General features: G+C 38.5%; 1 protein-coding gene across 4 annotated transcripts in view; it reads right to left on the minus strand.

Annotated features, from left to right (window-relative positions):
* The window catches only part of ANTXR2 (ANTXR cell adhesion molecule 2), a 362,866-nt gene that overhangs the window by 120,965 nt on the left and 228,526 nt on the right, over window positions 1-13,375 (minus strand). For all 4 annotated transcript variants that reach the window (XM_040325040.1, XM_040325021.1, XM_040325013.1 and 1 more), the window contains exons 13-15: window positions 7,862-7,957; window positions 4,680-4,727; window positions 3,010-3,102 (exon numbers count right to left, since the gene is read on the minus strand). In XM_040325040.1, coding sequence (XP_040180974.1) covers window positions 3,010-3,102; window positions 4,680-4,727; window positions 7,862-7,957 — 237 coding nt within the window. The remainder of the gene's footprint in view (window positions 1-3,009; window positions 3,103-4,679; window positions 4,728-7,861; window positions 7,958-13,375) is intronic.

Genomic DNA, 13,375 nt, shown 5'->3' on the forward strand with positions numbered 1-13,375 from the left:
GTGAAATATTCCTTTAAATTTCGTACCTAGGGGGGGGGGGGTGTAAAGTTAGCATGTGAAATATCACATGTTTCCCGTACTTAGAACTGTCCCTGTACAAAGTGTAATTTCTGAAAGAAAAAAAGACATTTAAAACTGACTCGCGGCTATAATGAATTGTCAGCTCTGGCAATTCAGAGCAAATTCATTCATAAAAAAATAAAAAATAGCGTGGGGGTCCCCCCAAATTCAATTACCAGGCCCTTCAGGTTTGGAATAGATATTAAAGGGAACCCCGCCGTCAATTAAAAAAAAATTATGTGGTGTTCCCCCCAAATATCCATTCCAGACCCTTCAGGTCTGGTGTGGATTTTAACCACTTAAGCCCCGGACCAAAATGCTGCCTAAAGACCCAAGGGGTTTTTACAGTTCGGGACTGCGTCACTTTAACAGACAATTGCGCGGTCGTGCGACGTGGCTCCCAAACAAAATTGGCATCTTTTTTTCCCCACAAATAGAGCTTTCTTTTGGTGGTATTTGATCACCTCTGCGGTTTTTATTTTTTGCGCTATAAACAAAAATAGAGCGACAATTTTGAAAAAAATGCAATATTTTTTAATTTTTGCTATAATAAATATCCCCAAAAACATATATAACATTTTTTTTTTCCCTCAGTTTAGGCCGATACGTATTCTTCTACCTATTTTTGGTAAAAAAAATCGCAATAATCGTTTATCGGTTGGTTTGCGCAAAATTTATAGTGTTTACAAAATAGGGGATAGTTTTTTTGCATTTTTATTTTTTTTTATTTTTTTACTACTAATGGCGGCGATCAGCGATTTTTTTCGTGACTGTAACATTATGGCGGACACTTCGGACAATTTTGACACATTTTTGGGACAATTGTCATTTTCACAGCAAAAAATGCATTTAAATTGCATTCTTTATTGTGAAAATGACAGTTGCAGTTTGGGAGTTAAACACAGGGGGCGCTGTAACATTTAGGGATCACTGTGTATGTGTTTACTAGTGTAGGGGGGTGTGGCTGTAGGAATGACATCATCAATCGTGTCTTCCCTATAAAGGGAATGACGCGATCGATGCGCCGACACAGTGAAGCACGGGGAAGCCGTGTTTACACACGGCTCTCCCCGTTCTTCAGCTCCGGGGAGCGATCGCGACGGAGCGGCTATAAACGAATAGCCGCGCCGTCGTCCCGGATCGCTCCTGAAGCCACGGGGACCGCCGCATGTACGGGGGGGGTCCCGATCGGACCCCCGACCCACGTCAAGCAGAGGACGTATATATACGTGGATGTGCCTGCCTGTGCCATTCTGCTGACGTATATGTACATGAGGCTGTCCTTAAGTGGTTAAGGGGAACTCCACCCAAAAAAATAAATAAAAAAATGCCGTGGAGTTCCCCCAAAAATCCACACCAGACCCCTTATCCAAGCATGTTAACCTGACTGGCCGCAGAAAAGAGGGGGGGACAGAGTGCGCCCCCCCTCTCCTGAACCGTACCAGGCCACATGCCCTCAACATGGGCAGGATGTCCCCATGTTGATGGGGACAAGGGCCTCATCCCCACAACCCTTGCCCGGTGGTTGTGGGGGTCTGCGTGTGGGGGGCTTATCAGAATCTGAAAGACCCCTTTAACGAAGGGGACCCCCAGATCCTGCCCCCCTATGTAAATTGGTAATGGGGTACATTGTACCCCTACCATTTCACGAAGGAAGTGTAAATAGTTGTAAAAAACACACACACACCGTAGAAAAAAGTCCTTTATTAAGGACCCAGGTCCCCAAACACTTTTTAGGACAATAACTTGCATATTAGCCTTTAAAATGAGCAATTAGCAGATTGCTCCCATAGACTTTAACAGGGTGTTCTGTGGCTTTTCGAATTTGCCGCGAACACTCCAAATTGTTCATTGTTCGCCGAACAGGTGAACAGGCAATGTTCGAGTCGAACATGAGTTTGACTCGAACTCGAAGCTCATCCCTAGTGGTAAAGGCAAAAAGGTTTTTAAACTAATGCATTTTCTGCATTAGGGTGATAAAAACGTTATCTGCTTTTACATCTCCCCTGTCCCAAAAACTTACCTGACATCACTCGATCCAGTGCTATCCTCACCATTATCCTCCAGTGGGAGAGGCCTCCCCGCCGCTCTCCGGTGTCCTCCGACGATTACTGGAGCCGTCAGCAGCGGCGGAGGAGATCGGATGCTGTCCCTGCCTGGGTATGGAGATGAGTGAGGGGAAGATGGTCCCCATACATCTCCATATTATTGCAGGGCGAAAGCGATGTCAAAACGTCACTTCCGCCCACAGGGACATTTTTTTTGTCTTTTTTTAAATGACATAAAAAATATCTATATTTTTTTTATTGCATTTGACCCCAGATCTCATAGTTAAGAGCACCTGTAATGTTTTTTTCTATTACAAGAGATGTTTACATTCCTTGTAATAGGAATAAAAAAAAAACAGTGTCAAAATAAATATAATTAAAGTAAAATAAATATGTTTTTTTTTTTTTCTTTTAAAGTGCCCCATCCCGACGAGCTCATGCGCAGAAGCGAAAACATACATGAGCAGCACACGCATATGAAAACGATGTTCAAACCACACATGTGAGGTATCAGAGCAATCAAATGGCGCCACCCTTTGGGCTGATTATGCAAATTTTCCTTCTCATAACTTGCTTCTGCGCATGCGCGTTTTTTCCCCCGTCACACGACCGTTTTTCACGACAAGAAAAACGACAAGAAAAAATAAAGCAGGTTCTAAATTCTCATAGAGAAAAATGCTCTGGAGCCTATACACGATCGTTTTTAATGATCAATTAAACAAATTGCATTTTTCTCGTCATGAAAAACGGTCGTGTGTACGCGGCATTAGTTACAAAATTATTGTAGAAGTAAATTGTAAATGTGTTCTTTATAATGGTGATAATACAACAGTATTCTTAACAGCAGGTATACAAAATGTGTTTACAGTAAAAAAAAGAAAAAAAAGAAGATGTTACAAACCTCCATTCTCTTTATGCCTCCAACACCCCGACCACCATAATAACTAGCATCAACTGTGGGCCATTTCTTGTTTGGTGTAGGTGACTCTGGTTCCTATGTACATAAAAACATAGACAGTTGATTTTCACAAATCTTCAAATATTTCTTCAAAAGATATTCAAAATCTTTATCAAGGTATCATACACATTAAAAATAAGTATTTTTTTATGTATTTAATTTTAATAGCACAAATCACCTTTTCTATTTTAGTTTTTGCTTACAAAATAATTATATTTTTTGTATGATAGACTCCCAGGGGTATTGAACTTCTGGCTGGTATTTTCTTTACCTTAAGCCCATTGTGCATTAATTCCATATTTCTCATGAACTCGTGCCTCACAAGCAAAGGAATACAGACAAGAAGAGATGTTATTGAATCTTTAGTGGTGCCTAACACAGCTAATGTATAACTCTAAACAGGTTTACTGGCAACACAAGAAAACAATTTGATCAGACCCAATGCATAGCTCCCAACTGTCCCTGATTTTTAAGGTCTGTCCCTGATTTGAAATAAAGTCCCTCTGTCCCTCTTTTCTGCTCATTTGTCCCTCATGTTGGTCTCATCTATATAGTTGTGTATGAAATACACTTTCCATATTTTTAAATAGTGTTTCCCAGTGCTAAATCTTTCATCCAATTTCTAAATTACTGCATTTGTAAATGTCAAAAGCCAGTATGAAGGAATGGTAGTGGTAAAAAAAAAAAAAAAAAAACACTTATGGGTTTAACTGATCTTTTTATATAATTGTCCTTTAACCACTTCAGCCCCAGAAGGTTTCACCAGGCAATTTTTTTGCATTATGGCACTGCGTTGCTTTAACTGACGATTGCGCGATCGTGCAATGCTGTACTCAAACACAATTTATGTCTTTTTTTCCCCCAACAAATAGAGCTTTTTTTGTGTGGTATTTGATCACCTCAGTGGTTTTTATTTTTTATTAAATAAAAAAAGACCAACAATTTTGAAAAAATATATATATTTTTTACTTTCTGCCGTAAAACATATTCAATAAACAATGTATACAATTACATTTCTTTGTCAATTTAGGCCAATATGTATTCTGCTACATTTTGTGGTAAAAGAAATTGCGTCTACAAACAATGTGATATTTTTATGGCATTTTTATTTTAACTAGTATTGGCAGCAATCAGCGATTTTTAGTGGGACTGCGACATTGCATCGGACATCAACTGACACTTTTTGTTTGAACTTGAATAATGCGTAAAAAACTTGAGTGGGAATGCATGTTTTCTCTACACTTAGGTGTGCATGCATTGTGCTTGGAAGGAGAGTTTTTAGGCAGCAAGGACAACCTGGGAGGAGAAGAGATGGCTTAAAAACCCACTGATCTCATCAAAGTTGCATAGAAAGAACTTCTTATTTAACACTTATGTGACTTTTGTGAGTTAACATAGGGGTCTATGGGGCTGAAATCACACTGGAGTCGCACCAAAGTAGTGCAGGAACTTTTTCCAAAATCGCACTCTGCTGAGTTTTGGTGATTATTGATTGATTGGGAAGGGCTCCATTAAAAAATGTACTATTACATTTTCAATTCAAGTAATTAGGTTCATTAGGATTTGATAAGAATAAGTAAGAAGAATTGACTAAGAATAAAAACCTAATGTACCTCTTCAACTGGTGCTGGTGGTGGAGGTGGAGGAGGATCCTTAATAACCTAGAAAAAGTAAACAGAAACATGAATACAAACAAAATTTTCCAAAATTCAACATGCCTAGAAAGTTGCATTTAATCGGCTCCAAACTGCATCCCAACTGACAGGTATGGTGAAATTTAGCAGTTTAGTTTTTGTGAAGCAATATCAAAGATATGATAGCAAAGAAATATCCTAAATAGCACATATAACAGGCCCCAAGTTATTGTTATATATGAAGAGTTATGCTGGCCATACACTCCACGAAAAATCGTCCGAACAAACTTTTGAAAAATGAACGTTCGGTCGTGAGCGCAAACGATGTAATGACCGATAAATCGTTCAGTGGACATAAATAAAAATTTTTTTTTTTTTTTTTTTTTACATATACCCAGTGCAGAAAGTTCGGACGGGAAACACATTAACCTTCCGATTTATCGTTTGTTCGGCAGAAAATTTCCAAATGTGTCCTTCGTTTTTTTCGGCTCAAAAACGTCCCAACGATTATCGATTTTGTGCCCATTAACTGTTCGAAAAACGAAAGAACTGTCTGAACGACCAAATATCTGCCGAATTTTCGTATAGTGTATGGCCAGCATTAGATGCAGATGATTCAGTGTTCAGCACAGTAGCTTGACTAATTTAGTCAAGATCTAAGAACTGGTTTATAATACCTAATATTTAATTACAATATGATTTGTTAATTTATATTTTTAAAGAAAAAACTATACAAAAATGATGCAAAAATTAGATATGCTTGTTGCTTCCAAACCCATTAATATTTGAGCAACACAGCTGTTCAAAAGAAAGAGGCACGCTGTAATACTGTACTGTAATACAGGTCAATGTAACAATCTTCACACTGTAGAAAGAATGGCCATTGGTGATATTTTCAAATAACATGCCTAGCATCCATTAACAAGACAGGTTGATTTACAGTAGATTTACTAAAACTAGAGAGTGCAAAATCTGGTGCAGCTCTGCATAAAAACCAATCAGCTTCCAGGTTTTTGTCAAAGCTTAGTTGAACAAGCTGAAGTTAGAAGCTGATTGGCTATCATGCACAGATTTTCCACTCTTCGGGTTTTAGTAAATCTTCCCCAATGTATTGTAGCACCGAAAGAGGAGATCCTGATGTCCCCCCTTCCCCAAGCTCAGGCTCATCGGGGAAAGGTGCTGCATGTCTCCTAAAGGGGTTGTAAAGGTACATTTTTTTTCCCTAAATAGCTTCCTTTACCTTAGTGCAGTCCTCCTTCACTTACCTCATCCTTCGATTTTGCTTTTAAATGTCCTTGTTTCTTCTGAGAAATCCTCACTTCCTGTTCTTCTGTCTGTAACTCCACACAGTAATGCAAGGCTTTCTCCCTGGTGTGGAGTGTCATGCTCGCCCCCTCCCTTGGACTACAGGAGAGTCAGGACACCCACTAACACACAGCTCCTTTCTCTATCTGCAACGTAGAGAGCATCCTGACTCTCCTGTAGTCCAAGGGAGGGGGCAAGCATGATACTCCACACCAGGGAAAAAGCCCTGCATACAAACAGAAGAGCAGGAAGTGAGGATTTCTCAGAAGAAATAAGGACATTTAAAAGCAAAGGATGAGGTAAGTGAAGGAGGACTGCACTAGGGTAAAGGAAGCTATTTAGGGAAAATAAATTGTACCTTTACAACCCCTTTAATGTGTGGTAATACCACGCCTCTGGTAAGAGCACACATACAGAAGCTGGTCTGGCATGGGTTGAATAAATGACAGACACTGTCAGAGTTGTATGGTCCTTAGAAAGCAGGACATGGAACAGAGATTTTCTGCAGCAGGTGTAGGGTGCCAAGACAGACATTGGGCATGTATTTTTTCCCAGATTTGTCCTGTTTATAATATGTAATCTTTGGTAAAAAAAACACAATTACCAGTATTTATAAATAAAAAGAAGACATTTTGTTTAATTGTGTGTATTTTGTATGTAGAAATCTAAAGGAACAAATGCTACATATAAACAAAATAAAAATGAAAATCATGGGTTTTCTGGAACTGAATTTTTGTGTAGATCAAAGAATATGTGCTAACCAAGAACATTGTAAGGATATAATTACAGTGTTTTTGTAAATGAAGTCTGCAACAGCTGTTTTGAAGCCTTCGTTCATTCAGTCACTGTGAGATACAGCAGGGCCGTGCACAGCAAGTTACACTGGGAAAGCTGCTAGATTTATCTATTGAAGAACAGTTAAGAACAGTATCTATATTTCTATGTGTTCTCCACTTTAACAGTAATTCCTATTTCTAACAAACGTGCATTCTGTTTTAGCTAGTGGTAGCTTGCTTTAAATATACATACAGTATGTTAGAAAGAAATAAGCAAGACTGCAATTTTAAAAATACAGGAAGATGATGAAACAGTAGATAATTACAACATGATTTCATTTCCTTGTTTTAAACATTGAAAACATTTAAAACAATAACCGCAGCTTATGTATGCATTACCGGTAGATTTTTGTTTATGAGTGCTTTTAGAGACAAATGATGATTGCTTTGATGTTGATTTATTTGCCCGGCTTGAATAACAAATTAAAAATTGCATTCATGATAATCTGGCTACACTTAAGATATCTAAATGCAAACGCTGTGCATCAAAAAAGTACATACCCTCTACAAGAGATTATAAAAGCTACAAATGTTAAAACTATTAGCACTAGTCTGCAAGACAATATTTTGGAAATGCAACCATCAGCAGTAGGCTAAAACACATTCAATTATAGATTAAATGGAATATTGTTTTATATCTAAAAGAAATGTAATATTTTTTGCAGTGGATTAAAATATAACAGATGAAAGACTATAATGGACTACGAACCACCAATTTCATTTGTAGCCCATTTCTAAAATATTTTAGTAGGAATGGACCAGGTAATGCTTTACTGTTAAGCTGTTAACTGCTACAACCATCTCTTCTAAAACATAAAGGCAATGATTTTAGGGAATTTGTAAACATCTGGCTCATCACTTGTGTTCAAGACACCATATGCAGGACAATTTTTATTTACTGTCTTTTTATTGTCTCTTTCCTGGCACCATCATGATTGCAATGATAATGGTTTATCTTTTTATGCCGGAAAGAAAAACAAATAATATTTTAGTGTATATTTATTTACATTTACTACTTACCACTTTGCAGCAGAGGGGCCAAAACCACCAAAATAACGCAAGAGCAATAAGGAGCAATATTATCAGTATTGCAATAACAGCAGCCAAACCACTGGCCTGTAAATAGATAAAATAATAGTTAAAAATATAGTCATACAATAAATTCCAGTGTTAACTAGCTAAACACTTAGATCACTAGTCAAAGATAAATGACCTATGTGCCAAAAAAATAAATAAAAAAAGATTACAATGATGACTAGAACAGCTGTTAAATATAATGATGTGTTTTAAATATTTTCATATTATGACTAAAGCATAACTAAACCCAAGATAAATATGTATCATATTGTAGCATACCAGTCCTTAGATGTGGTGGCTGCATTAGGCTTCTTTTTTAGGTAAGGTATATTTACCAGGGACATGCAGTCAGGGGAGGCAGGTGAGGAAGATCCATTAACATAATTTTTTTAGCAATTTGGAAGGGAAGGTAGCCTAAGTCCTACCCCACCACTGGCAATTTGAGGCTTCTACAACCTATGGTTCCAGAGATATGGGGCTCCTTGTACAGCCTGTAGCTACATACAGAGTGGTCTGTTTAAATACAAACTGGCAAACTGTTTGCAGCAGACTGAGAGGTTGAGCTCACAGTCCCTCTTCTCACTTCTTGTCAGAGGCACTGAGCTCAATGGTCAGCTTGAAGTATTGGGCCAATGGAAAAGTACTATTAGCCCCAGCTGCCCAATAATTAAAAAAATATATATTTGGGGAAATATGAATATAAAAAAACCCACTACTTGTGTTTTTTTTTGTATACTGTGAAAGATGATGTTACGCCAAGTAAATAATACCTAACATGTTACGCTTTAAAATTGCACACACTTGTGGAATGGCGCCAAACTTCAGTACTTAAAAATCTCCATAGGCGACACTTTAAAATGTTTTACAGATTACATGTTTAGAGTTTCAGAGGAGGTCTAGTGCTAGAATTATTGCTCTCGCTCTAACAATCGCGACGTATGTAATCTGTGTGTATCTGGCTCTGATACTAGTCATTGCCTCACCAGCCACTAACCTCACCGCATGTCTCTGATATTTACAGAATGTACATAAAATACCCATTGCCAGAAATACAGTGATACCCTCCTAAGATATAACAAACAAGTATATGTGGCCACATAGACAGAAATTGTGTTATTTTTGGACTACCAGGTGAAAATACTGAGGAAAAATCGAATGCAGCTACAAAATCTAAATACTGGTAAGCTTTACTATATCACATTTTCTTTTTGTTCCAACAAGTGTCCAAAGTAACATAGCAAATGCGGTCAATTCACAGTTGAAAAACACTAATATCGTAAATGGGTATATTTAGTATATCTTATAAGTTGAATCCCTAACAAGCTGTAGCTTAAAAATGTATTGTTGACATCTGCGGAACTGAGCACACCAATGTACAATTAATCAGTCCATATAAGATTAAAACAGGTGCTTCAAATCCTTGACAATTTTTTAATTGTGCAATCACAATCCAAGAATACCAATGTTAAGCCTGTATGGTGCAGTACTAGTTTGTTGTGTGGCTTGAACATCCAATTATTGTTGATTTCATGGCTCAGTTCTTTTCAATTTAACCACAAAATGTGGATGCAAAAGAACATTTAAAAACAACCTGAAATTAAAACAAATATATAAATTGACCATCTTGAACCCCAAAGGAATTACAGTTGCAGAATTGTTCACTCTGCTCATGGGCTGCTTCTTTTAAAAGTCTCCTTCATTTTGCTATACCATCCATTCCAGCCCATTCCTCCTGGCTATACTTTCCCAGAGCCAATCATTTGGAACTACATCATCAAACACAATGACAATATAAGAAGTGTTACAGAGCTTTATCATTGTATTTGATTGTGCAAATTTTCTTATAGGCCGCGTACACACGGTCGGTCAAAACCGATGAAAACGGACTGAAGGACATTTTCATCGGTCCAAACCAATCGTGTGTGGGCCCCATCGGTCAGTTAACCTTCGGTCAAAAAACTTAGAAGTTGCTTTAAAATTTAACCGATAGACGCCTAACCGATAGGTCAAAACCGATGGTTAGTATACAAAAGCATCGGTTAAAAATCCATGCATGCTCAGAATCAAGTCGACACATGCTTGGAAGAATTGAACTTCGTTTTTTTCAGCACGTCGTTGTGTTTTACGTCACTGCGTTCTGACCCGATCGGTTATTTAACCTATGGTGTGTAGGCACATCAGACCATCAGTCAGCTTCATCGGTTAACCGATGAGAACGGCCTGAAGGACCGTTCTCATCGGTAGGACTGATTGTGTGTACAGGGCTTTAGTGTTCATGTGATGTAAATTTTTATTATAATCAAATCTATAATGCCATGGGTAGTGATCATTTGATTCTGTGTCTTGTTCTCTGCGTATAACACGCAGGCACAGTTTACCCTCTATTTTCAAAAAGTGAGTGTTATACGCCAATAAATACAGTAATCTCAAGCCCAAAAATGTTCTCCATTTTGGATTTGATATGTGAATAAACAAGCCATTCGCATCCTGAAAAAGTACTTAATTTGTGTGTTGTGAGGATGCATACACTTATTGGCCTACAAGCACCTGCTGGGTACCTGTACTGCACCACAAAGGAAAAACAGTAACACATGACCATCAGTGTGGCACACTCACAGCTGGTCACTTGTCTTTTATTTTAGTAGGTAAGAGCATGGAAAAGTTATTGATTGTAATTATCATGAATCCACACTTTCTCAAATGTAGATTAATGTTGTTGGCAGCTGGATCCTGTGATAGCTTTATGAGTACTAACTTAATGCAATAAAAGAAGAATGAACATCTATGAGTGCACTATACTGCTGTTTCCTTCTTATTGCTACTAAATTGTCTGAGTTCAGTGTTTTACTTTCCCTGCCATGCCTTTTATGGCACTACCCCCCCCCCTTCTTACCAGTCAATTTCCATACATAGGCAGCTTATACACTTCTACCAGTTTCTATTACATTTTCTTGCGTGAATATGACATGGGGTCTGTGGAAGAACTATTGCCTGATTCTGATCATGTGAAAGTTGAAATACAAACACTTGCTCTATTTGACTTTCAGACTTTATGACCTTACATGCTTTTTTAGGTCATACATCATGGTATTCTGAAAGTATTCCCAATTATTCCTCAGTTGTGGAGCCATTGTGGGCAATACTTTGTCAAAATGCAAGCATTGTCTGGTCACAGGTCACCCAGCACACCTTAGAAACTGTTTAACAGTTCATCATGAGCAGACTAATGCTAGCATTATTTGATCCTTCTCTAACTACTATTGCGACTTCAGATACTTCAGGCTATGGTCTTGGTGCGGTCCTTACATAATTCCATGTAGATCAGGTAAAAAAACACTGTTGCTTTTGCATCGATAACCTTTCCAGAAGCAGAACAAGCTCTAGCATGAGTTTGGGGAACAGAAAAATGGATAACGTTGCAGTGGGGTTGACCGTTTACCATGCAGGTCAACCTTTTCTTTAACTACACTGCTTACCACAAAGGCGCTACTTAGTTTTACCTTAACAATATAATATACTCTAAACCAGTTTAAAAATGTTTTAATGCTGATTGTTGTGGTTACACTTATGCGCTGTGTTTGGCGCGAATGCACACGCACATGTGCAAAAAAGGAAGGGGACGTTCCGGCCCATCTAGCAGTGGGGGCTGGAACGCACTCACTTCCTGGTATAGCGATGGCGTGCGTTCCATCGCACGCCTATGGAGGAAAAAGGGCTGTTAATGGAGTTTCTCTGTCCCCAGACCCACAGAGCTAGAGGAGAAGCCGCTATTGTCTGATAAGGAGACGCGCTGTGTGCGCTGAATGTGCATAATTCTCACTTACTGGTCGGCCTTTGGAATTCACTGGTTTGGCAATGTACACGTGTGGGCTCTTGTGTTCATATATTGATCTGCATGTGTATCACAGTGATGCCCACTCAGCGAATAGGATTAGCCCTTGAGACATAGTTAATGCCTTTTTTTTTGGTGGGGAAATTCTCTGGCCACACCCCTCAGGACAAGAGTGGCTGAGGGGTCAATGGGTGGGTCCGGCCGATGCGGACGGACCTTTGGCCAGGCATCTCCGCACATGCTCACTTGTGTGTTTGTATGGCTATTTATACTTGAGAGCTTCTTGTATGAGGGAGCAACTACTGACCACTGAGGCGCTGATGAAAGAGGTTCAACTCTGAAACACGTAAGCCATAGATGTCGGTCTGATGCCATCTGATCCGTGTTGTTACCGTGGTCGCTGGGCGATACTGTATACCAGTTCAATTGTCTAATCAGCGCTGTCTTTCAACTCTGTTTGTGAGTATGACCATTGTTTTAATTTATCTAATAAAATCCCTTTAAGTGATAATGCACTAGGTCGGTGGGCCCTCCTTTTTCTTTTCTTTTATAGCTTTATGAATTCCTGTGATTCTGAGGAGGGCTTCAAGATTTTAGATTTTACACTGAAACTGGATGATGTTGCCCTATAGCAGGAAAACACCAGAGAGCAGGAGAATTCTTTGTGCTCTGTGGTTACCCTTACCCATAGTTCTTAGTACACAAAATGAGGATGTTAACCCCTTCACACTGACATAACACATAAAGCCAGCCTCACTGGATTGGGATTTTTTCTGTGGGGTCGCATAAATGCATATCTGGCTTTGTGCTGGGAACTCTTGATTCCAGGTCACTTGATCTCTGTGGTAGCCCCTGATTGGCTACTAAAAGTGATAAGTCACTGTGAAGTTCACACCTGTGTTTCTTTCTTTGCAGAAAAAAAACGTGTATGCAAACAAAATACATAAATAATAATAATAATAAAAAAGAAAATAAAAAATGCCAGGGTTAGTGTTTGGGTCAAGTAGGGGTCAAAGGTCAAGGTTAGGGTCAGTATATTTTGGGCAGTATTTATTTTTTACATTTTTCTAAATTAGTATTGGTGTCAGTGTGTTTTGGGTAGGACAAAAAAAGCAAAATGTGCACTATTATTTCTGGGCGGTACTGTGAGTACAAACAACAAAAAACATACACATATGTGGTATGACTGTGATCATTAGGAGCATGAATATGTATTTTGGGTTGTTCTTGGTGGTAGGTTATGGTAGTAACAAGAAATAAACAGCTACATTTAACAAAATTATATTTTTACTGTTTTGGGCCAATTTTCCTTTGATAACAAAAAACAAAAATCAGGAGATAGCCATTACCATTTCCCTGATGAAGTCACGTGACCAGTGATGCAACGGAAGTACGGTGAGGAGGCGAATGTGTCACTACTCCCATTTCTTTATACTGCAGTTTTTTACCCTTACTTGATGTACTGTAAGCAGTTTCTTTTACTAAATACATTTACTTTTCATTAGGCAATATTGCACTATGGCTGTTCTTTGTTTAATTTGAGCGCCATTTATACAAGAAGTGTCATTCCTTGGAGCGAGCTGTTTCATCTATATATGGAATTACCCAAGATGTTTTGATGCCAA

Source organism: Rana temporaria, chromosome 1 (genome assembly GCF_905171775.1).
Source record: "Rana temporaria chromosome 1, aRanTem1.1, whole genome shotgun sequence".
NCBI classification, from domain to species: domain Eukaryota; kingdom Metazoa; phylum Chordata; class Amphibia; order Anura; family Ranidae; genus Rana; species Rana temporaria.